Here is a 25,405-nt window from a genome sequence, read left to right on the forward strand (position 1 = left end):
TCTTGAATAATCTCCCAAATATTTACCCCCCCACACTAATTTCGTCATGTTTTCATACTGTGCCAAATCCGACTAGATTATTGTGAGAACACCAAGTACACTAACAATTTCACAATTATGTTACATTATTAAAACTAAGCTGCTTTTAAAATTAAAAAAAATCACCAAGCTACTTTTATGTTTCAAATGAAACCTTTACAGTTGAAGTAGTTGAGCAATTTTCTATTATTGTTTAATTAAAACCAAAATAATAAACACGTTCAGTTGCTAAATTAAACAAATGATTACGACATCTATTGATAATGAAACTGTTGCGCCATTAATTCGTCATTTTCTTAAGCTTGTCAATCAAATAAAAACAATGCGCCAGCCTCGCACTCTGGTTGGCCAAAGCACGGTGACGTCACAGTAGTTGTGGGCGGTCCCATTTTGGAGTTGTAAAATCAGCCGGTTGACGATGGGACCGATCACTCAAACACCGTCGAGGGAAATTCTTTAACGTTTGATTTTGTTTGTAATCGATAGAATTGGTTATGTCCCGTAAGTCAACTCAACGGCTCGTCGGGACTATTTTAGATGTTCTTGAAGTCCGCTCTGCCAAGTTTATTTGGGGAAACTCAAAACGACAAAATACCAGGTGAGGATTTCAAAAGGAAAAGCGATGGCTGATTGACAGACTGTCGTTTTTTAACTGAACTATCCGCAGATTCGATCGCGGATTGGTTTTTTTCTCTCCTTTTTACTTTCATGATTGAATTGCCATAACTGTACTGTATTCGACTGTGCTATGACATCCTGCTTTACACCATGACATCGTCGACAATACCATAGGACTAGATTAAGGTTTGTCAGAAATGTTCCAGGATTGTTGTCAGAGAAGATTGAACAATTTTTTTCCCCTCAATATGAGTCAGATGATAAACCAGGATGATCAATCCCTCTTGCTTGTGTTTTCTTTCTTTAATCTGTGACAAACAAGAATTAGCAAGAGTTGTGGCATGACTACGTCACTGTGTGCTGTCCTGGAAGTTTTCTGACACATCATAAATTGTAGCTTGGTGTCTTTTCCTGTCAGACATGTTTGTCCTGGTGAGTTGCTGCCATTGAAGATGGCCACCCTTCCCCATTGTGCTTCCTCCCCCATCAACATCCCCCATCGCACCTTCATCAATTTGGCCGCGCCCATCACTCGCCGCAGAACCGAGTACGCCGAGAGTCGAAATTTAAGGTGAGTGACTCGGAATTTGATGTTGGGTCAGGCTACAATTCGCTGAAAATCACATGATCATATTGGACAATATTGACGATTCGCATTATTGTGCTTCCAGGTACACACCGGAGCAGATGTTCAACATGGTGTCCAACGTGGAACAGTACCAGCACTTTGTGCCATGGTGTAAGAGCTCTCACGTCATCAGCCGTAAGGGCGGCGGCATTAGAGCTGAGCTTGAAATCGGATTCCCGCCCGTGGTGGAGCGCTACACCTCCGACGTCACCTTTGTTCCAAATTACCAAGTCAGAGTGAGTCATAGAAACATTTGCTTTTCATCTGCCCACAATCTGACATCTTAAGAATTTCCTGAGAAACGTCTTGAACATGTATTTGTTGTCCAACAGGCATTGTGCACCGACAGCTCCCTCTTCAGCCATCTTGAGACAATCTGGAGATTTGAACCAGGACCTAAAGACACACCAGACTCGTGCAAAGTACATTTCTACGTAAGTCCAGTCACGTTTTTCCCCCATATCATGGTGGAGGTCTTCTCTCCACTGACTGCTTTTAACAAATGATGCCAGGAAAGGGAAGCTCCCATTGTCCTTGTATTTTTAGCACAAGTTTAAAAAAAAAAAAAAGACTTTAGCTGTTAACTAATCCAACTGGTCCTGCCTTCACCTCACAGGTGTCCTTTGAATTCAAATCGCTGCTTCATTCCCAGTTGGCCGGCCTCTTCTTCGACGAGGTGATCAAGCAAATGGTCGGCGCTTTTGAGTCACGGGCGGCAGTGCTCTTCGGGCGCAAGCAGGAGGCAACCTTTAAGCGGAGGTCGACATGATGAACCCCCCACAAAATACCCCCCCGCCCCACCCAGAAACGAAGCTATATTTTCACATAGAATAATTATATATTTATTAGTCACCATCTAATTTATTTTGACTTGTTTGTACACAAATAGTTTTTATCTGTTCATTGCTAGTTTTTTTTTAATTAAAAAGTCTTTTTTTAATACCTTCTTTGCTTCTTGATTGACATCTTTTTGGACAACTTCATAGAGTAGCTGATGTGACCTCTTCAATAGGTTTTGTAGATCCCAAAAAATGTCGCTTTGGAAGGAATTTGTACAAAATATAAAACAAATCCAGTCTTAATCTCGAACAACGAGCGTTGCAGAGCAGGAAGTCTCGCCGTGGTCATTGGTGGCTTTACAGGTGTAAACGTTAGAGTCGGGTCGGCCCACTTCGGCGAGAATCAGCGTACAGCGGCCATCTTCCTCGTACTCGATCCGGACGGTTGACGACTCCTCCACGGGTTCCTCGCCGCACAGCCACAACACATCCGGGTCAGGATAGCCTAAATTCGACAAAGATAAGTGAACGTTGCCTGAGTCCAGTTTAGAGTAACTAATAATGGTTCGTGCCGATACCTGTGAGGTGACAGTCGAGGTAAACACTGCCCCCAGTGGATACCGTCTGGTCCTGCAGGGTCTTGGTAAAGCGTGGGGGGCCCTGCATCTTTTGCTCCAATGAGAGCAAGGCGACTTCCGTCTCTGGTGTCATGGGGAACTCTGAAACAGGAAGGAAGGATGCGAAACCACTGATAAGAAAATGAAAGTAAAAAAAAAAACCTGATGATGCGTCACCTTCTGCGGGACTTGTGGGAGAGGAGCTGCTATCGACTTTACTCAGTAAGGCCATTCTCTTTAGCGCCAGCATGGCCTTGCCTGCTTTCTGTGAGGACAACACATATTTGAAAACTGATTGACAAAAGTCTAGAATGGAAAATATGCATTGTTTACCTTCCATTTCTGCCTGGCAAGAAAGCGCTTCATCTTCTCCTTGGGAAGACTCTTGGTGAAGGCGGGAGCTGGCGAATCAAACGCCGCCATCCACGTGTGAGCCAGGGCGTCTTCGCAGGACATGCGTCGCCTAGGAGACGGACACAGCGGAAGGCCACAACATTAGGTAAGCCTGCAGACCATCGGATTCCCTGAATGAATTAAGCGGGTATCACTTGGGGTCTTTCTCCAGCAGAGAGCTGATGAAATCTTTGGCCTGCTCCGTGATGTCCCCGAAGCTCTCCTCATCGAACTCCCACTGGGCCGCCGTCACCAAGGCTAGCGTGTCGGCCTCGGTGCTTCCTTGGAAAGGTGACTCGCCGCTTAGTCTGCAAACACAAACATGGACAGAGAAGAAGAATATGGAAGTTCATCATGTGTCCACTAGAGGGAGTTGCTGTAATACGGTGACGGAATGTGACGTCCTGTATATGTTCAAAGGTCATCTACTATCACCGACTTTTGTTGACAGACAAATATTGCCCACTTACAGAATGTAGCAGATGACACCGATGCTCCACATGTCCGTGGCCAAAGACACGGGCTCATAGTTGATCACCTCTGGGGCCACAAATTCTGGAGTCCCCTGCATCACCCTCAGATCAGTTTTGCCGTCTGCCAGACATATAAAGCCAACATATTATGAAGAAAAAAAAAAAAATTCTAAATGTTTTCTACAAATAGAGAAGTAAAGTCAACTTTTCAAACAGTGAATTTTCAAAACTTCAGTGGGATTGGGATTGAGCCTTGCAGTGAATAGCAAAAATCCCCAAATAGACTTTCATATTAAATATTTCCTCTCGATGCCACACGTGTCTCCTCAGGGTCCAATCGACACCAATGAGCACACGTACCGAGTTGGGTTGCCAGTCCAAAATCGATAATCTTGACGGCGGTGCCGCTGGTGTCGACGCACACGATATTCTCGGGTTTGAGGTCCAAGTGGATGATGAGTTGCCGATGCATAAAGGAGACACCCTGCAAGATTTGCTGCATGTAGCGCACGCTTGCCGGTTCCGTGTGTTCGAAACTGTCGTCCACGATGCGCTCAAAGAGTTCCCCGCCTGCTATGCTGCACACAGTGTAGCATAAAAAAAAAAAATGTTTTGTCCTCAATGAAACAGAGATAAAAGTAGTGCAACGGTACTCACAATTCCATAACCATGACCATTTCGGGCTTGTGGTCGTAGGCGGCCAGGCAGCGGACCAGTTTAGGATGGTGGAGCTTGTTCATCATCTCTATCTCCTTCCGGGCCGCCTCCCTCTCCTTCGTGCGTCGGCCTTTGTAGAACTTTCCGGCGCACACTCGGCCGCTCAGCCGATGCTTCAGCTTGAACACCAGGCCAAACTTGCCCCTGGGAAGTCAAGAGTGGATAAAAAGGTGTTTATTTAAGGCTGGCATGCTAGCTAATATAATTAATGAGCCTCAAGACAAGTCGATTTATCTAGCCCTTAATCAATTTGATTACAAGGTGTCACAATACATTCGCCCACATCATGCCCGCACACGCTTTTAATTGCTCACATTCCGAGTTTCTCCTGCACTTGGTAGTGATCTGTGACTTTGTGCGTCGTGTCGATAGAGACGAAGACCTCGGGGGTCTCTTCTTCCTCTTCTCCGTGTGCTGCTTCGAATTCTGGACGGATAAGAAGTCCTCTTAGAGAAGTCCATCTTCTCCCATAAGGCTTTTTCCCCCCAAAAGGAACGAAGGAAGTGCTTACCCATGGTGACCCCAGGCGATGCTGGTCCGGGTTCACTGACCCCCACCGCGTTGTAGGCCCGAACCCGGAAGCGGTACTCCTGCCCGGGCTGCAGGCCACCGCACACCCTGTACGACGTGCTGGCGCACTGAGCTGTGAGTTCGCTCCAGTGGTGTTCCTTGGACGGACCCTCGGGTCGGACCTCCACCACGTAGCCCAGCACGGCGCTGCCCCCGTCGTAGCAGGGCCCCGACCAGGATAGGACGAGGGTGCCGGGGGACACCAGGGAGATGAGAGGACAGGAGGCGGGAGGCTGAGGTCTGTCTGGTGAACACGGTGTTCAGTCACAATGCTGCACTCGTGTGTGTGTGTGTCCTTACCTATGACAGAAACGGTGAGCGTGTGCTGGGCCGAGCTTTTGCGGTCCTTGACCACGACAGTGTAGCGGCCCGTGTGCTGAGCTGCCGCCTCCACCAAGACCAACGTGCTACTCTCATCTGAGTTCTCGGTCCAAACCTCCGGACTGTCCACCAGCTGTCAAAACAACACGCGCACTCGTCAATACATGAGAGGTCATCGGGGTCAGAGTAGGAAATTACCCAATTATTATTATATTTATGTTATCGATGCGGGACAGTAAAGTTTCTAATAAATGATGAATTTGTTGCCATTCATACAAGACAATCATGACATAACAGCACCTGCTCTTTATTTCGGATCCAGCAGGACACCACAGGTGGGCTGCCGGTGAATCGACACGTGACCCTCGCCGGATGTCCCGCTTTTACCTCAACGAATTGCGGCGGGTTCTCCAAGCGCAACATCGGACCTGCCCAGATGAGTGTCCAAAAATATATTCTAAGTGAGATAAATCCCGTCGCTCTTAAGTCTTTTTTTTATCAAGACATTCTAATACACTTCTTCAACATCCTGTAGGTGTCACCGAAACTTTTATTCATTTATTATTGTCCACACCCGCAAATAAAAAGTCAAATGAAGCAAAGCAAGTCACAGCATTATAAGTAAGGAGTAGAAAACAATGACTAAGAAAATCTTACCTGTCCCTGAGTTGGCTTTCTTCTTCGGAAGGACCTCTGCAAGGGAAAGACGGGATATTTATAAAGGAGTGGGGTGCTATTGTAGTATTGACTTCCCTTTATGCCACTTGTAATCTTTGGAGAAATTTCCTGACGTCTCTGGAGCGCCGGAGATGACGCGTTTTCCTGTTTTTGCTTCCGTAAGACGTTTGCTCAAGGGGTCCTTTTTTGGAGGACCCTTGGAGATTTTCAAAATAGCTTCTTGAGACCTTTTTTTTGAGGGTTCAATCATTCTATACGTGCAAACTAAAGTTTGCTAAACTGCTGGCTTTGGAGGCTGGATTTTTTTCAATGCTAATAATAATAATTAAAAAAAAAACCTCTTGGAGAAGCGATTGGACTCTGCGGATCGGAATTCGTAGGGGAAGTGCCAGTGGAGCCTCTGGAGTTGTCATTCGCGCTCGCCTCATTTGCAGAAGCTCTACTCTGCACGCCACAAATAGTTTCAAAGTCTGTTGGGTCACAAAACGGCAAGATAAGAGTTTTATAATGTGACAAGACAATAAGATGACATTCTTCATTCTAATTGGTTCTCGCCTGTGACAAAGACAGCAGCGCAACAGGAAGTCTTCCCCACCGAGTTTTCCGCCACGCAGGTATATGCGCCAGCATCCTCCGGTAGACACTCGCTCACGACCAAGCTGACCTTGCCGCCGTCCAGGGTGGGAATTCCGAAACGGGCCACCTCACCTGATATTCACAACAAGAAGCAAGCAAAGTGCTCTTTTTTTTTTTTTTTTTAAACATATCTATATTTTTTTATTTTTGACAGACATTGCTGTCTTTCCTCACCGTTGTGCAACCACGTGACTTTGATGGGTCGACTCCCAGAGAGGACGCCGCTTAGGGTGATATCGTCGCCTTCATCCACGCAGCAGTCACGCAATGGGCGCACGAAGAGGGGTGGGTCGCCGCGCTGGTGAGAGGGAGGAGGGCCTGGGCGGTGCACAAAGGCTACAGTTTACTGTATACAACTGCAGGTTGTTCTAAATAGTGGCCTTGTGCACTCAAAGCACAAAGCAACTCGAAACATTGGCTTGCTTATTGAGAAGATCAACATATCTGCAAAACCAAAAGGAATTTAAATACATTCTGTGACATGCTACAAGCCAAAGCAGCACTACTTACCGTATTGGCCTGAATATAAGACGAGTTTTTTTTTCATGAATATAAAACTGAAAAAAGAGGGGTCGTCTTACATTTGGGTCTAGACAAAGGCTTTTTTTCAAACTCGAGTCTTGAAAAAGAGGGGGTCGTCTTATAATCGGGGTCGTCTTATATTCGGGCCAATACGGTAATTACCTCATCACTCGAACTCAGTATTTGGCAAGCGGTACCTCACCATTTTTTATCAAACGAGTCGTTTCAGCTTTTTAACAGAAGCTAATTATTAACAATTGAAGAATAATTTACACCCTTCAACCATCTAGCTGCAGGAAATGCCAAACAACTGTCAACAAAAGACCATTTCAGCAAACTAAAAAGTTTTTTTTTTCAGCTTTTCACGCTTCATTGACATCATGACGCTATCAATCTCAAGACAGAAGGAAACTCTTCGTCTCAACTTGTTGCTTTGAATAACACTGCTAAGAACACTTTGAGATATGTGCAGAGGCTTGTTGAAGAAACTCAACCAGAATGGAAATATGACATACATATAACATGTTACATGGATTACCTGTATTAAGTATGAAATATGACAAAAGGAAAGGAAAACAGTGCCATTTAGTGTGTTTCCTTGATAGGGTTTAAGTCTGGAAAAAACTTCTCAACTCATTTTATTGCTGCATGATCGATCAAGTGATCAAACAACCAAGCAACGCACTCACCCGCATCTGTCGTCACGCTCTCTGAGCTTCTCGGTGCACTTCCAGACTTGATGTGCATCTTGAAGGTGGACACGTAACGCCGCTGTCCTCCTGCATCCACGCTCATGATGATGTCCGCTTCCTCTTATGGTCTGTTTGTATTTAGATTCTCATTTCCCCTCGGCAGCCGAGTTCCTGTCTTCTTGCGGCTGAAGCGTGACAAAACAAGGCCGGCTTCACTGTGCGTCCTCGCAACCACCCCCAACGAGATCCAGCTTGACTCCGCCCTCCCCACCAGCAGCGCTACCATCAACCTGCCCACTACATGCACCTTATCTACGCTCAAAAGACCTTTCAGCATATCAACACAAGGTGGAGACTTATCTAGAGCCGACCAGCCAAAGGTCTCATTGTGCTCATTATTTGTTTCACTGTTTGCCGCGGGTGACTTGTCAAACAGAAGAGTGTGTTGGTGACCTGCGGAGGCGGGGTCAGCGCCAACTTGTGGACTGTAAAAAGACTCATAAATGTGAAACCGTGCCAACGTCTGCCTCCTTTAAGTGATGTCATCAACCTGTTGAAGAAGATGCCTTGGAGGCCCTCCTGTGGGGAACATCTGCTCTTCAGGTGCCATTTCAACTGGCATTTGTGGATATCACACCAATGACCCCCCTCCTCCTCCCACTTGCTCAAATTCCACACCAGTGAGCTCACAGAAGACTGCAAGGGGGCTCAGATTCCCAAAATCAAACACTGGCAAAACACAAAGGCTGTCATTATGAGGTTTAAACTGGTTTTCTCCAATTCAGGAATGAGGAAATTTTATAGTAAATTTACCCAAAGAATGAATTTTGGAGTAAAAGAAAAAAAAAGACACTTTTCTATTAAAACAAATGAATAAAATGATGAAAAGTCAAGTCTCAGAGCAGACACAATAGTCTGGAGCCGCTCCCGACGCCTCCGCCGAGTGGTCTCCCCCCTCGACGGGCCCGATGGAATGCATGCGGGCGGTCTCGCTCGCTCGCTGTCATCCCTGGAAAAACAACCACTGTGATTTGCAATTAACCCACCACGGCCGCTCCAGTGTCAGCATGAACACGCCTCCAGATTCACAGGAAAAAGGCCGGGAAGAATTTTCCCTGGAAACAAAAGTAGTCTTTTAATCTGATGCAATTTCAAATGAAAAATAGAGAAACAATTTTGGGTTACAGTAAATGCAAGACTGCATGTTGCGATGGCATGCAAGAAACAAGATGATGATGATCTCATTTCTTATCTGCATTCTTTATTGAGGAAACTGGTTGCTGCAAAGACCAGAAACAGTGTGGGCACTTTTGTTATCGAGCTGTTCATCATCTCATGGCGTGTAAATCGCTCATGCTTGAAATGAAGCAATTTTACCTCCTGCCTTCTCACTTACTTATTAAGATGAAATGAAAAGCCTTTCACACATATTTCCATGTTTGCCTTGCCCATGGCTGTTTGGAGATATCAACATACTATAGCCCAAACAGCACTCAAAATTGGGCTATTTTAACAGATTGGTTGACCCCGCCTTTTTCGGTTTGTGACTCCACCCTCACAATTTTGTTTTGTTGCAATTTTGACTTTCTGTCAAGTACACCTGCTTTCAATTACAGCTTATTTCAATGAATTCCTTGGTAGACCTTTGTCAAAGTGCAAGCAGTGGAATTCAATGAAGATTGCAACCTCAAACCAACATGGCTGACTACCTGTGCAAGGTGAGTATGTCCTTAAAACTGTTTCATGCATTTTGTTATGATAGACATATCAACCCAATTTTGTGTTGCCTAATGTAATAGTTCTCAATGGCTGACTTTTTGTCAACTTTCTGGGAAATGATTATTTGAAACCAAAATAGTTGACTTCCTGTCCAATTCACAGGTCCTTTTTTGGTGTATATATATATATACACATATCCACCCTACATCATGTTTATTAGAGCAACTGATTTTTCCCCCACCCAATTTGCCAGAGGCTAACCGAAAAATACACCATCGGTATCCAATTGAGCTGTACTGCCCTCTAGCGTCCATTTACCCGCACTACAACCTATTTTCTTAGAACGTGGTAAATTGCTAAATAAAGATTTGTTGCTCGCACACAAGAAATTGTCCTTGTCGTGCCAGCACTCAACTTTCAGCAGTGGCATGACCAATCTTGCGAGAGGCTGTGAAACCCTTGACCTTTGACCCTACTTCTGCTCTTCCCAGACGTCTAATGTCAGCCACTTGATTCTCATACTATTATTTTTCCCCGCAAAAAATATACTAAGACCAAAGTATCGATTTTTTGCAACGTTCCAACGTTTTGGAGAAAAAAAATTAACCCCCAAATTAATATTTTTGCGCTTTGTTGACTTTCTTGTTGTAGTAAACGCATTTTGACACCAGACGGCGCTATTTACCATTACAACTGCGTGTCTTGTGACTTGGAAACAGACAAAAACAACCGTTTCCAGATAAATTCAAATTTAGCAATCATCTCCTCACGCAGCCAATGTCTTTTAAATTGGCCTCAATTGCTATGCTCACTGTTGGAGAGAAACAACAGCTCATATTCAGCTTTGGAAAAGTCTTGGGACACACCTTTTAACTTTTAGTTAACATCAAAATTCCTTAATTACTTTCCCTGAATCTTATCTTTCAAGACATGCTTTCAACAATTAGTGTGTTTTTATCTTATTTTATTTTATTTTATCTCAACAAATACTTCTCTATTCTTGGTGTCAAAGTCAAGGCCTGTGGGCCAGACCCAGCCTGTGACATTTTTTTTACGTGGTCAGTGAAGACAAATCAGATTTTATGTTCCTTTAGAAAAAACACACCATTATTTACTGTTCTGGTGCTGATGTTTTGGTTAGCATCTGAAATAATTTCAATTTTTGACGTGACAATAGAAGCTTTGAATAGAGAGAGGCTTTTAAGTGTCATATACCAATGATTAATTGTACTCGTGCTATAATGGCATAGCCCAGCGCACAAACCTTTTTTTTTTTTGTGACTGTGTGCACCTTTGGGCTGGCTTCTGCTGTGCTGTCAGGCCCACATGGAAGTGATTACATGAAATTACAGAGATCCTACAGAGCTTGAGAGCCCTCCTATAACCGCTCGCTCATTCATCTTGGATGTGCAGCCATGAACACCAGATCAGCAAGCGGCGCAGGGCGCAAGCGAACACACACAGAGGTCGAGGAGAAGCACACACACACACACCTTGCCCGAAACTGTTCATTCCCCTCTTGGCTGTGTCGGGACAAGGCTACAGTGTGCCCCCCTCCCTGCTGCCCTCTCCCTCTCTCTCTCCTGGCCAGGGCTGTAAATTCCTCAGACAGGGCTGTTTAGGGGGCCTCCATTTAAACAGCGGGTTGGGAGGGGCGGGGGCTGGAGAGTGGTGGTGGTGGTGGGGAGGGCAATGCTCGCCAGAGAGGAGCCTACTCAATAAGTCATCATCACCGACCCCCCCCACCCCCCCACCAGCCCCGCAGACACTCATGGGAGAGAAATTATAGTGCCAAACCGGATTAGAGCATTTGTGTGTCTGTTTGAGAGGAGGCGGGGTTAACCTGCTGCACATATAGGTGTCCTCAGGGTGGCGTGCATGGACCAATGAGAATCAGGTTTACTAGATTCTTGGATAAACAACTATAATCTCCTAATATTCTGAGTTTTTCTGAAAAAAAAACGTTTTTGCATTTTTTGGGTTGCCCCTTTATCATCGCAGCAACCCATTATCCTCACTTGCACCGCTCCCTATCGAGCAGACGGCACCTGACAGTAACACACCTCGGACACAGTAACGGACTGTGGGGGCGGGTGTTAATTGATATAAACCAATTGTCTTTCCCTCCTCACATGTTCCTGGCCTAAAAAAAAACAACCCGGAGAGACGCAGCCCAGCAGGCCAATCCTAGGCCAGCGCTTCGGGAATCCTCTCGGTTCTCCCGATGGTTAGTCCGGGCGTGCTTGTTGTCATAAGTGTGAACATCTTCAGCCTCCTAAGAGCAAACATTGCAACATGGCCACAGAGCGCTTGAATTGTCTGACACAATAACGTGTTGCCTCCTTGTCTGTTATCGTTTGCTACTGCAGCTTTGGAGACAGTGGCGAGCATGTGTTTGTGCTGTGGTATCTGGTTGCACATTTACCATTCCAATGCCTGCATACACACACACACACACACACACACACACACACACACACACACACACACACACACACACACACACACACACACACACACAAACACTCCTCCCAATCAAGCCCATTATTATCCCAGGCATGCTCCAGGCTCCCAAAATATCTGTCAGACAGCTGTCGGCACCTCTCAGCTTAGCAGCTGGAGGGGCTCTTGAAGTCGTCCTTCTTCTTCTTCGTCTTTTTTTCCTGATAACATACACAGCCTTCTGGACCAGATACCTCGCCTGCCATCGTAGGGCACCCAGCAGCGCCCCGACCCCCGTTTCCACTCTAATGGACTCCCCCGAGCAGCCTACGAGCAATAAAAATAGCAGACAAATGGTGTGCAGCAGGCGTGAAAATGAGCCACCAGGAAAAGCAAAGCACGGGGAGGAAGGCCACACTCCAATTACTATTAAAGCAAAGGCGTGACCGACATGTTGATCTAATTATCAAGGCAATATGGCGGAAGATTGGTCAATCCTGTTCATCGACACTTTGGTCATTTCTGTTGGGCACAGAAAGAAAACCAAACTTTGCTAGTCCTTGAATATTAGTCGGTGAAATGACGGCTGATGTCAGAACCTGAGTTGTTACGGTTCTGATAGCTAGGCCTTGCCGACTCACTGCCAGCGAATGTCTTTGACGCTATTTGGGCTGACCGCGCATTTTGAACATTGCAAGAAAAGTGAGCTCTGTGCGGCTGTATCACAATCCTTCCTCGCGGTTAGAATCTGGCGTTCAAGTCCAAACTGTGATGCGCCAGCGTGCTGAGCTCAGCCCAATTCTCAACGGCGTCCATCGGAACGCATCGAGAGGAGGGGGGTAGGGGGGGGGGACATCTTGGACTTCCTTTGGAGATTTCAAGGGCGAGCGGAATAGATAGATGTGTTCTGGAAAATGTCCGTAGCTCCCTTATGGTTCATCATAATGTATGACTGCAACTAATCCAGAGTGCAGAGGTTGAGTTCTTGTTGGCCCCGTGCCAGGTTGTGATGAGAAACAGGCTCGGTTGCTTGTCTGCAAGTCCCCCCCCCCACCCCCACCCCCCTTTGTCTTCAAATCTTAGAGGGATAAGGCATCGCGTCTCCAAAGAGTTAAAACAGGCCACTCATAACTTGATCCGTCTCTGAGGAGGCCCGCTTCCATTCAGAACCACATGACAATAAAGGTCTCCGGGAGCATTCTTCCGGCTTGTCCCTTCTTGCCCCCGAGCGAGCAAGCGAAAAACAAAATCCGAGACGAGCGACACCCGAAGGAGCGGGTGTCGACGGAAAAGTGAAGGCCGCTTGAATGATCCCGTCCGCAGTTTAGCGAGGCTTCATTATCATCATCAGCGTCAACCAGGCAAGACGCCGGCAGACGGCAACCTGGATGAGTCAACGGCAAAGCATCTGATTCTCTTTCCAGATGTTTGAAGGTCTCACGCAATAACCTTTAGCTCAAATATCAACATCATCAGGAAGAATGCATGCGTATTTTCCCTCTTGGATGCAGACAAAAGGATTCGAGCGCGCCGGATTAGAAAGTGAACACAGGCCTGCCTTGCTTGTTCAAAGGCCAGGTTTGCCTGATGTGGAAAAAAAAAGGGAGATGGGAGGGGCTACATTTTGCAAACATTAATCAAGAGCCCACCAAAAATTTGTCTGGGTTAGCCTTGGTGCTAGTTAGTGTCAGTTACTGTCGTATTTTCCATTCGATAATTTGCGGCCTGGTAATCGGCAGTCTGACCTTAAGACCTTTTTCCGCACTGCACTTAGCAAAGTATAGCGCGTCATGACAAAAAATATTTTGGGAGGTTTTGCCGGTGTGGAGCAAAAAAAAAAAAAATGGTTTTAGGTGGTTCTTGATGTAAAAACTTCTGGATTAATCTGATTTTCAGACTTGACTGTACGTTACATTTTGCGAACATGAAGAAGAAAAAAAAGCTGCTTTTATAACAGGGGTGTGTTCTCCAGGTTTTCCATCAGGCTCTCCAAAGCCCTAAAACAATCCCTCTCGGCGTCCTCTCTGAGCCCATTCTCCCTCGTTCGCCTCTCTGCTTGGGTGCAAAGCCAAACAAGCCGGCCATTAAGTTGAGTTAAGCGCAGGAAGTGGAGGGAGGCAGGGGTGGGAGGGGCCGGGGGTCTTTGGGGGCCAGGCGGCAGTGTTTACAAGGAGCTAGTCAGGTTTCAGCAAGACTTTGAAGTAAGCGGCGCACTGGAGACTGTCTGTCACTGGAGGCCGAGGCCAAGCGCCGCTCCACTGACTCACTCACATTCCCCCCATTCATCTGAGCGAAGAGTGTGGGGGGGGGGGATGAGGGCTAGAATAGACAGCCAGAAAGAGAAGCACAGGTCGATTTAGGTCTCACCCTTCCCCTCGTTCTTTCTCGGAGTATCTCTTCCTACCTTTCATCAAGTCTAAACGTCTGTTGTTCAAGCCCTGATAAGAAGACAAGAAAGACGCTCTTGTGCGCCAGGTCACTGGAAACGGTAAACTAATACGATTACAAGCACGCACACAATGGAGGCCCCCCCCCCGAAGCCTCCCTGCCCGCGAGGCGAGAGGATCGGCTTCCCAGCTCTCCCTCCCCGGCAGCCAAATACACACGTACGCACGCATCCACGACGGAGAGATGCGTCCATTGGAGCCGAGAAACGCAGCTTGGGGGATTCCAGCTTGGCAGCTGAGATGTAACGCTGAAACCACCCTTTTTTTTTTTTTTTTTAGATTCCCTTCAACAGGCGGGCGGGAAGGCTTTCACGCCTATCCGATGGCGCGGGCGTTGCTCGCCAGATGATCCCTGTGTTGTTTTAACCGCGGCCTTTCGAACAAAAGGAGGTGGTCCCCCCCCCTTTTATTTTATTTTTTGCACTTGGTGGTGTTATGTGTGAGGTGAGCCACCATTTGGAGAGGTCACGTTCTCACAGATCGCAAAATCTTTCACAACCTACACACACAAAAAAAAGCGATTCACAGGAATTGTTTTGGTTGGATTTCTTTTTTTTTTTTTTTTTTTTAAATCCTAAAAGTCATCCAGAAAAGTAAAAAAAAAATCCACACATTTTTGTGTGATGATAACCATAGAAATACATTCAAAACATGAACAGTTTGACAAGTAGGTGTTTAATGTGAACATTTGAATTGACACATTTCCTTTGGTTTGACGTGATATCGGGACAATTTAGTAGGAAACTGTACAAAAACGCATAACGACTATTCCAACAGCACATAATTAGTCTCGCAATATTCCAACAATGAAGTATTTCTAGTTTTGTTGTCATTACACTGATGTTTATATTATGCATAGCTGCCAGGCAAAACGCTATTTTACTCCCCCGCAGAGACAAGTTGCGCCACGTTCGATGTCCGCTTGACATCGGGCCGCTGAATGACGCTTCCTGTTCTTCCTGAAACACCAGATGAAATCTCCCCTAAGAACTCCCAGGAGAGAAAGAAATGGGAATAGAGCAAGTATGAATGTCTGACATCTTTAAATTATTCTGAAGCATTTGTTTAAATACAAACTAAAATGTGATCTTTTATGTTAGTTGTTTAACTACACAAGAGTATTTACGTAGTAGCTTCCATATAAAGTGACTACATACCATAATAAAGTAGATCAAAGTTGTTTTATGCCAATTTGAGGGATTTTTTTTTCCTTACATACAAAAAAAATCCAGCAAGAATCAATTCATGTCAATGTTATTTAAAAAAAAAAAAAAAAAAAAAAAGAAGGGGGGGGCAGATCTATTTGGCTTTGTTGCAGTGCAAAAGAGAAGCAGGTACACTGACAGTTGCGCAGAAGTATTTTTTTTTTTAAATACAAATATATAATTTCATGTTTTTACAATTACTATTTACACTTGGATTTAATTACATGTGAAATACTCGCGCTCCTGTCCTGGCTGCAAGCAGGAGGGGGAGAAGGAGGAGGTGAGCATCTCAGCACATGGCCATGTCGGCCATGTTTGTTGTGTGTTTGTTCAGTCAGGCTGTCCCGTTCGGGGCTCGTTAATCCAGCTCGCCGCTGCTTTTTCAGCGTGCCCGAGAACGCGCCCCCCTCCTCGCAGCCGCCACGGAAAGCACAAATCGGTCCGTCCAAGAGCTTGCGGCGGGCCCTTCATCCTACACGGTGGTCTCTCCGTGTTTGCCGTTTGTCAGCCGGGTGTAAAACTTGTGCCAGGAGTGCAGCGTTTTCCCGGACCAGATCCAGAAACCGGACGTGATGCCCACAATGAGCGTCATCAGGTATTTGATCATGTAGACGGTGAAGTCCGGGGTCATGCGGGGCCCCGTCTGCGCCGGGCACGGGATGGCCAGGCTCCTGCAGCTGTGGCTGACCCAGCTGCGCTCCCAGTGCGGACGGAAGGCCTGCTCGTAGAAGAAGCAGGCGATCACGATGGTGGCGGGCACGGTATAGAGCACGCTGAACACGCCGATGCGCACCATGAGGCGCTCCAGCTTCTCCGTCTTGGTGCCGTCGTGCTTCATGATGGTGCGGATGCGGAAGAGCGATACGAAGCCGGCCAGGAGGAAGGAGGTCCCGATGAAGAGGTAGATGAAGAGCGGCGCCAGGACGAAACCTCGCAGGGGGTCCAGGTTGCTGAGGCTGACGAAGCACACGCCGCTCAGCACGTCGCCCTCGATCTGCCCGATGGCCAGGATGCTGATGGTTTTGACGGCCGGCACCGCCCAGGCCGCCAAGTGGAAGTACTGGGAGTGGGCCTCGATGGCCTCGTGGCCCCACTTCATCCCCGCCGCCAGGAACCAGGTGAGGGACAGGATGACCCACCAGATAGAGCTGGCCATGCTAAAAAAGTAGAGCATCATGAAGAGGATGGTGCAGCCTTCCTTCTTGGTGCCTTGGACGATCGTCTTGTAGCCGTCTGGGTTGAAGCTCTCGTTGCACACCACTTTGTCGCCCAGGAAGAAGCCCGCGATGTAAGCGATGGAGACCATGGTGTAGCAGCCCGACAGGAAGATAATGGGCCTCTCGGGGTACCGGAATCGCTGCATGTCTACTAAATACGTGGTGACCGTGAATAAGGTGGACGCGCAGCACAGGACCGACCAGATCAGAATCCAGATGCGTGAGAAGTGGATCTCCTTGTCGGTGAAAAACATGTACCCGCCGCCCCGGGCCGGCTCGCACGGAGCCGCGCAGTCCTTCTCCTCCAGGAACATGTAGTTTAGGTAGGGGGGCACCACCAGCGCGGCAGGGCAACGGAAAACCCTGTCATGGCCGGAGACCACCGAAACCCCCTGGGTGCCGGGGACGGGCAACGGTGGGACGGTGGCGGCCGACGAGTCGTTCTGTCCCACGCAGATCTGACCGTCGCCCAGCACGGGAAAGTTCTCGCAACGGAGTCGGTCCGGCCATTGGAAGCCAAACTTGTTCATGAGGGCCTCGCAGCCCTGCTTGGCCCTCTCGCAGATGGACCTGCAAGGCGGGATGGCCTTCTCCAGGACAGTGCAAACCGGCGCGTACATGGAGCACAGGAAGAATTTCAAGTCCGGGGAGCACTGTACCTTCACCAACGGGTAAAACTGGTGCACCTCCAGCCCTGCATCATCTTGGTTGTAATGGCCTACCAAGTTGGGCATGATGGTTTGGTTGTAGGCGATGTCGTTGCACAGGGGTATGGAGATCGGTTGGCAAAATCCATGCTCCGGGACAACAATTCCGTTGTCTCCTTGATACTGAGCTGATACCACCACAGACAGCAAGAGGACAGACCAACTCCCACACAAAATCATCTCTCCAAGTTTTAAGACAGCAACCTTAGTCAATAAAAAAATTCAATAAAAAGCCTCATGAAGTAGGCTCAATGGTGTAAAAAGTTGTATACGCTGATCATTCAACGCGAGCGTCGCTCTCTTTGTGTTTGCTCTTCTCTTGGAGCGCTGCTGGCTAACTTTTCTTTTCCCTAACTTCTATTATCTCTGTTGTGTCCTGTAATGAGAAGCAACTTATCCGGGAAATTCGTTCAAAATAAAAGGAGTGACGGCCATTTTCTCAAAATGCGGCGTCGTTTACCATCTACGGTGACAGAAATAAGCATCAATGCTGCTACTGTGGCTTGCCAAATTGATTATGGCAGTTATAATAACTTTTAATGGGAATAGGAGATAGCTAAGACGAAATCTCCATCGTTTGGCAAAGTTACTTTGTTTTATTTTGAAGCTCGCTCTTGGGAACATGTAGCGTTCTCGTCAAACTTGACACAACAGCTGGATTCCGCGGCACAACCAGACCGACGGGTTTTCCAGTGCGTGGATGAGGAGGAGGAGGTCCCCATCTAGTGTTCACATCATGTTCACCGGCCACTTCATCAATGGCAAAAGGTAATGGAAACTATTGACATTATAAATAATTTATCGCACCAAAACATGGATGACATTCCCCACGGCACGCACCAAAAAGAAGACACACCCCTTTATTACATTTTTATAACCCTACATACAGTAATAACACTTATGAAAGCATGTGCTTTCATTTTAATCTTTAAATATACAAAACATCCGCGGTATCTGCTCACCACATGATGACATGATTGCGTAAATAATCCCTTAAAATGCGGAAATTACAAAGTGATACTTTCCGCTCGCCCAGTTTCACGACAATCATCGAGTGTTATTACTTGCGTTGTTCAAACTTTTTATTGGGAGTGCGAAATAATAATTTATGCACATGAAAATAATATTGTATATAAAAAAATGATTATTATGTATAAATTTGCAGATGGATACACTACCTAATGTAACGTTCTCCAAAATGGGGCGTGGTCAGCACATGGTCGCTATCCTCATTTAAAGTCTGCTTTATGCTAATTGGGCGTCAAGCTTGACCAATGAGCAAAAGGACATTTTAGTTAATGGTGGAGAGGGCCAAGGTCGAGGTTTTCACTTATTATAAGTTTACGACATCTCAATAAGTTGACGCAACAAAAGTGTCCAGGTAGGTTTACTCAAGATTGGTTTAAAATAGTTAAATTGCTATTTTGCGTGGTTGGATGTTCCTAATGTGACACGAAAATTGGGCATTGTTATCGCTTTTTTAACTAGCCAAAAGTCAGCCAAAATGGCGGGCCTCGCTTTCTCCTTCGTGCGTGAAATTAAAACAATAGCACTTTCTGTCAGACCCAATTACGATGTTGTCATTGTTAACTTAATTGTAAACTTGTATCTTGTGATTAATTAGGAACACAAAGAGTCAAGTGGAAAGGGCGATCAAAGTTTCAAAATGGCATCTGACGAGTTTTTATTTCGCTCGTTTAACGATCAGGTAAGCATTCGCAGGTAATACGCACACGGTACACACCAAAGACTTCAGATGCGTTGTCACGTTTTTTCCCCGATGAATCCTAGTCACTTTCAACCTTTCCCTTGGGTCTTAATCATCAATTGAAATGCAGAAAAGCAGGAAAAAAAACGTGGTTTCTGCTATATACTAGTCTCAAATGGTGGAACATTTCAAACTCTTTATGGGACGGCAGTTACTTTAAAAAAAACTTACAAAAAAAACAACAACAATCCTAATGTACTAATGTAATTATGAAACAGAATATGCTGAGATTTAAAGATGACTGGGTGGTTGTCAGTTTAGAATGTTGTAGGTTTTTCGATTGTTCTCATTTCAGGCTCGTGTCAACGGCAATGATGGAAGTACCTCCGTTTCCAGCCTGAGTTTTAGTCCTCAGGAAGAGGAAATGGCGGAGTTCAAACTCTGGTCTCCCAGTGGTCACAGTGACACCAATGAACTTAGTAATTGTACACGGTTCAGCATTTGGAGCAGGTATTATGTTTTACAATTTTTTTTCCCCAAGTGTCAAATACTTTTGCGATATATTTTTCTCTTTTAAAGGAATCACCCAGAAAACAATGAAATTGATGAGGTGGATCTGCAGTGTTTAGTGGCCAACATTTTAGATGAAGGTGATAATATCCAGAGCGAATACCACAATAGTAGGTGTGTAATATGTCACAATGAAAAGTTGTCACACAAATGTAAAATAAAAGAGCTAATACTAAATCAGTAATATGCTATAAATAATAACAAATGAGCTTCTGCTGCTCATTCGTCCACAATTGCATTTGTTTTATAACACCCCCCAAAAAAATCTGATTTCTTCTAGGAAGCCATCTCATGCCAACGTTCTTGGGTCTCCTGAGACTTGGAGAGAAGACTTTTTACAATATTGTCAACCAGCGGATACACTTCCGAACTATATTCCGAGTGAGCTTTTCATCGAGTCTCAATCGGTGTCCAAAAACGAGATGTTCCTTCAGAATCTCAGTCGCATTTCTGCTGATCCGGACTGGTTTAGTCATGTTAACGGAGACGGAGAAAGCTATGACAGACACCCAATGAAATCGCCTCCAATTTTTCCCATCCCCAAAACGCTGAGCAACTTTCGACCACCGACACTGGAGAGCAACTATGACCTGTCATCTGATTATCACACGGCAAATCATCAGCTCGTTAACGACTTCCTTCAAATCAGTGATGACTTGCAGCTCCAACGCGAAACGAACGGGCTATTTTTTGATCATCACGAGACGAGTGCGGAACTTGTTTGTGATAATGAGCGATACGTGCCGGAACACATGAACCAACTGGTTAGTGGTTTGCGCGTTCTCATGGCTAATGAGTTTAATCCAGGACGGTGCTTTCCAAATTTAGAACAAAATACAGACTACCCTGAAGACAGCATATTCGCGCAATGGAAATTCCCCAGCCAGGCCATGCCAATGTCTCACGAAAAACAGCCAGAGGAAGAATTTTGGGGCAGAAATGTCAAAACTGAATTTAAGAGTACGGGCTTTCACAAAAGGTCAGGATCAGGCAATGAGAACTATTTTGATTCCCCGTCTTTCAATCCCCCGAACCAATTTCAGAATATTCAAAGAAAAAAACAGTGCTCCAATCCCCGCTCTAAGCAAACTCAGCACAAGATGAAATCAACGATGCAGAAGGAAAAGAAGAAGCTGCCTGGTTGCTTTGAAGAAAGTCCTCAAAGCAAATGGATGCACCGCAGACCCCACGTCGACCACCTGCGCGGCACGGAAAGATTTAACGGAGAAACTCCCGCTCACGACAACTGCAACCTCGGAAGGTTCACCCGGCTGCCTGTCAAGTCTGAGAAAGACACGAAGCCTCATGGGAACGCTTCTACCAACATGACGGCTGTCAACGGGGCGTTCTTGGGTCATCTGAAGGACGCAGAGTTGCACAATGGAGGAAAGGACAAAGACACAGCTGCTGCACTGAAGAAGAATCCAGAGGGACTTGTGATCCAGTTTTACTTCCACCTGGATGAATGTTCTGAACAGTTAGGCTACCTGGAAGCGGAAAGGAAGGAGGTACTCCCAAAAATGTCACTGCATGAAGAAACACAATTTGTTCGTGTTTGTAGAAATGTTCATATACTTCATTTATCTAATTTTATCTCTCATTCCGATTGGCTCTTCATTTCAGATCGAGGTCATCGTCGCCAAAACATTTCCAGTTGAATGGACACCGCTTCCGTCTCCGCCTCCGACATACCCGCCTGGACTTCCACTCAACTTCAGCAGACTGGACTATCTCATCATTAATCAGAAGAAGGAACTGACCAACGTGAGATACTCGCCGGAGAAATGTTAGATCCCAAAATGACTCACGTGACGTGTTGTTTGGGGCGTTTTTGCAGGTAGAATGCCTTTTGTACAAAATGGAGGCCACACGCAACACACCTCTTCACGCCTCCATTCACTCGGCGCTGAGCAATCATCGCCAGGCTTTATCCAAAGTACAGGCGAGATGCGGGGAAGAACTTGCCAACGTGTCCAAGCTTCAGCGCTTAGAGGACAATGGTAACCTGAGCTATCTGTTCAGATGGTCAAATCGTTGTATGATTAAGCGTGCCAAACATTTTTTTTGCAGTTGACGTGCTCATCGCTCTGAAGGAGCTCGTCTTGACCACCAGGAAGCTTCGTTGGGGGCTTTGGTGTGCCTTCCAGATGACCGCGACTCCTCCCAGCAGGGGGCAGGAAGACCGTGCCGACGCCAACAGTACGCTCTATGTGACCCTGTGGCGCTCTCTCCTGATGGCTGCCTCCGCTCCAGGCAGGAAGCCTGACGACCACGACGACACAAACGGGGAGGAAACACACACACCGAGGTGCCCTTAGTCCTCTACCTTTTAAGCTAGCACCCGACGTGCTAATCCAATTAGTTAATAACCCCTTCAATGTAGCATGTCGCTAATATGATGAGATCAGCAGAACATGAGATGATTGCATATTTGAGACCTCGCGGCATGAATTGCATACTTGCGCATGAATTGTTCATCCATCCAGTTTAATTTTAATCAAGGCTCTTTCCTGAATTCGTTTGTATCTGTCTACAACAAAGCTATATTTAAATGAACTATTTATGCAAGTTTTTCCAAAATAATTTACCAGTTTATCTATGATTTGGCTCACCCAGTATTGTCTAAATTATGCAGATATTCAGCAGGATTCATTTAAATTGAGATGCAATTAGTTTTTTCTTTTAAAACACAAACCGATTGATCATTAGTACTGTAGTATGAAAAGTACTTTTAATTACTGTCATACTACACAGCTAAGTTGAAGCATGCAGCATGTCCGCCCCTCTAATTAAAATATAGAAACAAAATGTTTTATCTTCTGGAGACGCCAATTTGTTCTGTTAGCCAAGTCTGGCGTCAACACGTTCTGCGTCACAACCGTAGTCATTAGCCTTTCATAACACACATCATAATGTTTTACATCCAAAAATGCCTTGCTATTATTCCGATCGTTCTGGTCCTTGTGTCTTACTTTATATTCAATCATAATAGTTCTTAAGTGTTTCTCCATTTTCTACGTTTGCACAACCTAAATGTTTAAAATAAAAGCAATTGCAATTACTCCAAATGTTTTATTCCTTTAAAAAGACACCATTTTAACAACTGCTTGTTCTTAATCTTGCTTGCATTATTTTGCCATATGTAATTGGACGTTTTGATAAAAAAAAAAACAACAACAGTTGAATACATTGCACGTTTCAGTGCTTTCACACATCACCCCTTCCTCCCACATGTCCTTTCTTCTGCTTTTATCTTTTGCGTTCTCCCTTCTGTGTGCGCTTCTTCTCCTTCTCCTTCCTGTCTTGTTTGGCAAGTTTGTCCTTCTCCCGCTGCATCTTGTCCATTTCCTTCTTTTTCTGGGCGTCTTCACGGGCCTGGTCCCGCTTTTGCTTTTGTCTGTTCAAAACCTCCTCCACGTTGGTGTTTTTGAACATGGCTGACGCCCGATAGAGGTCAAGGACAAAACAGTAGGCAGGAAAAGCACTCTGAATTCTGCCACAAATTGCGTTCCAACCTCTAAACAACCATTTTAATGCTAACATACGTGTTTACCAATTTTTAACATGCAATAATATGCAGAAAATACATTGGTATGTGGAGGATACACTTGTCCTGTCCGGGGATGAAGCTTCCATTCGGCGACTCTTCCTCTTCACCTTCAGTGTTTTAGTCAAGGGAACCAAAAGTGTGAAGCCGGTAAACGGCAGTGATAAGTTAGATTGACTAGAAAAAGTCTACACACCCTCTGTGCAAGGTTTAAAAAAATAAATAGATAAAAACAACAAGATAATTAAAAAAATCAAACTTCCATCAATACAACAGATTTTTACCCAGAAATGTGAACTGGACAGACTCTTAATTGCTAGAACAAGGATATTCCTCTTCATCTGTAATGTTGGCGTACTGCGCCAGGAGAGCCTCTTTGCGTTTCTTGGACTCCTCTGACACTTCTTTATGCTTCACCACAATTTGAGCCTGCTTCTCGATCATACTTGCGATGGCCTGAACCTCAACTGGTTCGGGAAGACAAAAGCAATCATTTCAAACTTGAGGTAATCCGTCCTTGTGTTATCTGCTACTGACAACAGGGACAGTCGCAAGATAAGCATATCATGTCAGTGTGATTCAATGATACGAGAAGATCTGTTTACACTGCAGCTTTTGGGAGAAGCTTCAAGTGTTATTTGAATGCTTATGCACATCCTATTTATTAGTCACCATCTCCAGCATCCTGCTTGTTTGCAGAGCTGATGCAGTAATCCGTCCAATGCTTGATGATCTGTTGGCAGACATCTTCCAGCGTGTCCTCTTCATCCTGCAAATTTGAGGACAAGTTATACAATACAAACGCTATCAACACAAGCTGGCTTGAAAGTTACTTTGTGACGAACTATATAACAGCACGAGATTGGGTTTGGTCTTAGAAGAATTTGAAAAACAACTTCGGTTGTGGTTTGTGGCACATAGCAGAGAAGTCACTTATAAAAGTGTGACTGGTTCCAAAAATAAACTGGTCGAGTGAAGAAACAGCTGTCATGTTGGCTACGTGCGACATGCGGGCGTTGCTAGCTCACCAAAAAAGCTGATAAAATTCCTTGAATTGCGTCTCGTTTCTCCTCATCGCTCTCCTCTTCTTGTAGCACGCCCAAAATGTAGGCGCCGTACACTTCGCGGTCCACCTCTAACGCGTCGAGACGCTCATTCAGCCACTTTTCGAAATCGCCGGCGTCTGCCACGGGCGCGGCCATCTTGGCTCCTTGGGGTCCTTCAACTGGCATTCGGCTGCCCTTCGTTATGCCTGTGAGAAAACAACCCGAGAAAGTACCACTCAGTATTGCCTGTTGTATTGTTTATCAGCAACAACCTGTCTGTCTACTCAAACAGGTAACTTCACGTTTGAATTATCACCGAAGCAAAAAAGGACACTTGCTCTTACGACATTTTATTATCTGGTTTTTTTCTTTGCATTTTGTTTTATGCAGCTGCTGCACAACAAGCTGCAGATGCGTTATTTGGTGGCAAACACTTGGTCTATGCGTTATTTGGTGGCAAACACTTGGTCTAGCGGTGACAGAAGCCATTAAAACAATTATATGAATAATGACACTTTATTTTTTTTTAAGAAGTCTTAGCGAGAGGCATGCATGGGGGAAATAAAGGGGGCATACACCCTTGTATTTAAAATATAAACCCGTTTTGATAAAGACCATGTTTAAATCTCATTAAACTTGTCTGTCAAATAAAATCTGCTCATGGTAATTCTAAATCTGTTGATTTTTTTTATAGATTACATAGATTGCAATACAAATTTTAATTGTCAATTCCATGCATTTATACTACCACACTTTCAAGCCTCATGACAAAAAGCTGAATCTCCCAAAACAGAGTTTAAACTTTCCTTTCAAATACTTTTTTTTTTTGTACAGCAATTACCTGCTGTCTTATTTGATTGGAACTACAGTAGTTATGATGTCTATGTTGTGCTTCTTATTAATTCAGTTCCAAGACTTGAATCAGCACTCAGCAAAATTTTCCTTCCTGGTATTGTGCCATAAATCCCCAATAGTGGCTGATTGGAAATGGATGGTTTTGATTGTCGCACACAAACTTGCCAATGCTGTTTTCATTAAGATGTTGATTCTCTAAAATAAGCAGTTATGCATTTTCCATTCAGTGAGCTGTTGGCAGTCAAAACACTTATTGGCA

The 25,405-nt window shown here is 45.4% G+C and overlaps 5 protein-coding genes and 1 long non-coding RNA gene across 7 annotated transcripts in view; 3 read left to right on the top strand and 3 right to left on the bottom strand.

The window, feature by feature from the left end:
- Window positions 1–393: 393 nt before the first annotated feature.
- Window positions 394–2,227, top strand: LOC147044205 (coenzyme Q-binding protein COQ10 homolog, mitochondrial). The gene is made up of 5 exons (XM_085934588.1): window positions 394–637; window positions 1,076–1,228; window positions 1,329–1,521; window positions 1,618–1,719; window positions 1,902–2,227. The coding sequence occupies exons 1-5, from the start codon at window positions 534–536 to the stop codon at window positions 2,052–2,054; spliced, it is 705 nt and encodes a 234-aa protein (XP_085790714.1). The 5' UTR covers window positions 394–533; the 3' UTR covers window positions 2,055–2,227.
- Window positions 2,112–7,879, bottom strand: mylk5 (myosin, light chain kinase 5). 2 transcript variants are annotated; one of them, XM_085934587.1, is made up of 17 exons: window positions 7,681–7,879; window positions 6,644–6,787; window positions 6,389–6,541; window positions 6,172–6,303; window positions 5,813–5,848; window positions 5,456–5,583; window positions 5,135–5,288; window positions 4,776–5,078; window positions 4,579–4,690; window positions 4,205–4,408; window positions 3,908–4,125; window positions 3,545–3,668; window positions 3,230–3,382; window positions 3,015–3,144; window positions 2,859–2,946; window positions 2,643–2,783; window positions 2,112–2,569 (listed from the first exon to the last, which is right to left on the bottom strand). In XM_085934587.1, the coding sequence occupies exons 1-17, from the start codon at window positions 7,784–7,786 to the stop codon at window positions 2,364–2,366; spliced, it is 2,532 nt and encodes an 843-aa protein (XP_085790713.1). In that variant the 5' UTR covers window positions 7,787–7,879; the 3' UTR covers window positions 2,112–2,363. The 2 variants fall into 2 exon arrangements, with proteins under 2 accessions (XP_085790713.1, XP_085790712.1); XM_085934586.1 differs by having other exon boundaries at window positions 2,643–2,946; window positions 7,681–7,810.
- A 7,076-nt stretch (window positions 7,880–14,955) lies between these two features.
- On the bottom strand, window positions 14,956–17,735 carry LOC147044207 (frizzled-2-like). Its single transcript, XM_085934544.1, has one exon. The coding sequence runs from the start codon at window positions 17,598–17,600 to the stop codon at window positions 15,969–15,971; it is 1,632 nt and encodes a 543-aa protein (XP_085790670.1). The 5' UTR covers window positions 17,601–17,735; the 3' UTR covers window positions 14,956–15,968.
- A 956-nt stretch (window positions 17,736–18,691) lies between these two features.
- Window positions 18,692–22,759, top strand: meioc (meiosis specific with coiled-coil domain). Its single transcript, XM_085934286.1, has 8 exons — window positions 18,692–18,801; window positions 19,045–19,128; window positions 19,484–19,638; window positions 19,708–19,812; window positions 19,979–21,206; window positions 21,322–21,462; window positions 21,536–21,698; window positions 21,769–22,759. The coding sequence occupies exons 2-8, from the start codon at window positions 19,087–19,089 to the stop codon at window positions 22,014–22,016; spliced, it is 2,082 nt and encodes a 693-aa protein (XP_085790412.1). The 5' UTR covers window positions 18,692–18,801; window positions 19,045–19,086; the 3' UTR covers window positions 22,017–22,759.
- ccdc43 (coiled-coil domain containing 43) lies at window positions 22,757–24,528 on the bottom strand. The gene is made up of 5 exons (XM_085934287.1): window positions 24,274–24,528; window positions 23,918–24,014; window positions 23,577–23,712; window positions 23,305–23,360; window positions 22,757–23,135 (listed from the first exon to the last, which is right to left on the bottom strand). Exons 1-5 carry the CDS (start codon window positions 24,475–24,477, stop codon window positions 22,948–22,950), a joined length of 681 nt encoding a protein of 226 aa, XP_085790413.1. The 5' UTR covers window positions 24,478–24,528; the 3' UTR covers window positions 22,757–22,947.
- LOC147044210 (uncharacterized) overlaps window positions 24,360–25,405 on the top strand; it is a 51,735-nt gene continuing 50,689 nt past the window's right edge. Inside the window, exon 1 of the long non-coding RNA XR_015068526.1 lies at window positions 24,360–24,583. This is a non-coding gene — a long non-coding RNA (uncharacterized LOC147044210). The remainder of the gene's footprint in view (window positions 24,584–25,405) is intronic.

The sequence above is a fragment of the Syngnathus leptorhynchus genome, chromosome 16 (genome assembly GCF_054491065.1).
Source record: "Syngnathus leptorhynchus isolate UIUO chromosome 16, UIUO_Slep, whole genome shotgun sequence".
Lineage (NCBI taxonomy): Eukaryota > Metazoa > Chordata > Actinopteri > Syngnathiformes > Syngnathidae > Syngnathus > Syngnathus leptorhynchus.

Coding starts and splice junctions, on each gene's coding strand:
- LOC147044205 (XM_085934588.1), top strand. CDS start 534: ATGTCCCGTAAGTCAACTCAACGGCTCGTCGGGACTATTTTAGATGTT. Junction 638..1,075: donor TCAAAACGACAAAATACCAG/GTGAGGATTTCA, acceptor TTTTCCTGTCAG/ACATGTTTGTCCTGGTGAGT. Junction 1,522..1,617: donor TTCCAAATTACCAAGTCAGA/GTGAGTCATAGA, acceptor GTTGTCCAACAG/GCATTGTGCACCGACAGCTC.
- mylk5 (XM_085934586.1), bottom strand. CDS start 7,786: ATGAGCGTGGATGCAGGAGGACAGCGGCGTTACGTGTCCACCTTCAAG. Junction 6,788..7,680: donor GAGCGTGACGACAGATGCGG/GTGAGTGCGTTG, acceptor TGCACCGCCCAG/GCCCTCCTCCCTCTCACCAG. Junction 2,947..3,014: donor TTGCCAGGCAGAAATGGAAG/GTAAACAATGCA, acceptor TTGTCCTCACAG/AAAGCAGGCAAGGCCATGCT.
- LOC147044207 (XM_085934544.1), bottom strand. CDS start 17,600: ATGATTTTGTGTGGGAGTTGGTCTGTCCTCTTGCTGTCTGTGGTGGTA.
- meioc (XM_085934286.1), top strand. CDS start 19,087: ATGGCATCTGACGAGTTTTTATTTCGCTCGTTTAACGATCAG. Junction 19,129..19,483: donor TTCGCTCGTTTAACGATCAG/GTAAGCATTCGC, acceptor TTCTCATTTCAG/GCTCGTGTCAACGGCAATGA. Junction 19,639..19,707: donor CGGTTCAGCATTTGGAGCAG/GTATTATGTTTT, acceptor TCTCTTTTAAAG/GAATCACCCAGAAAACAATG.
- ccdc43 (XM_085934287.1), bottom strand. CDS start 24,477: ATGCCAGTTGAAGGACCCCAAGGAGCCAAGATGGCCGCGCCCGTGGCA. Junction 24,015..24,273: donor GAATTTTATCAGCTTTTTTG/GTGAGCTAGCAA, acceptor TCAAATTTGCAG/GATGAAGAGGACACGCTGGA. Junction 23,361..23,576: donor AACATTACAGATGAAGAGGA/ATATCCTTGTTC, acceptor TGACTAAAACAC/TGAAGGTGAAGAGGAAGAGT.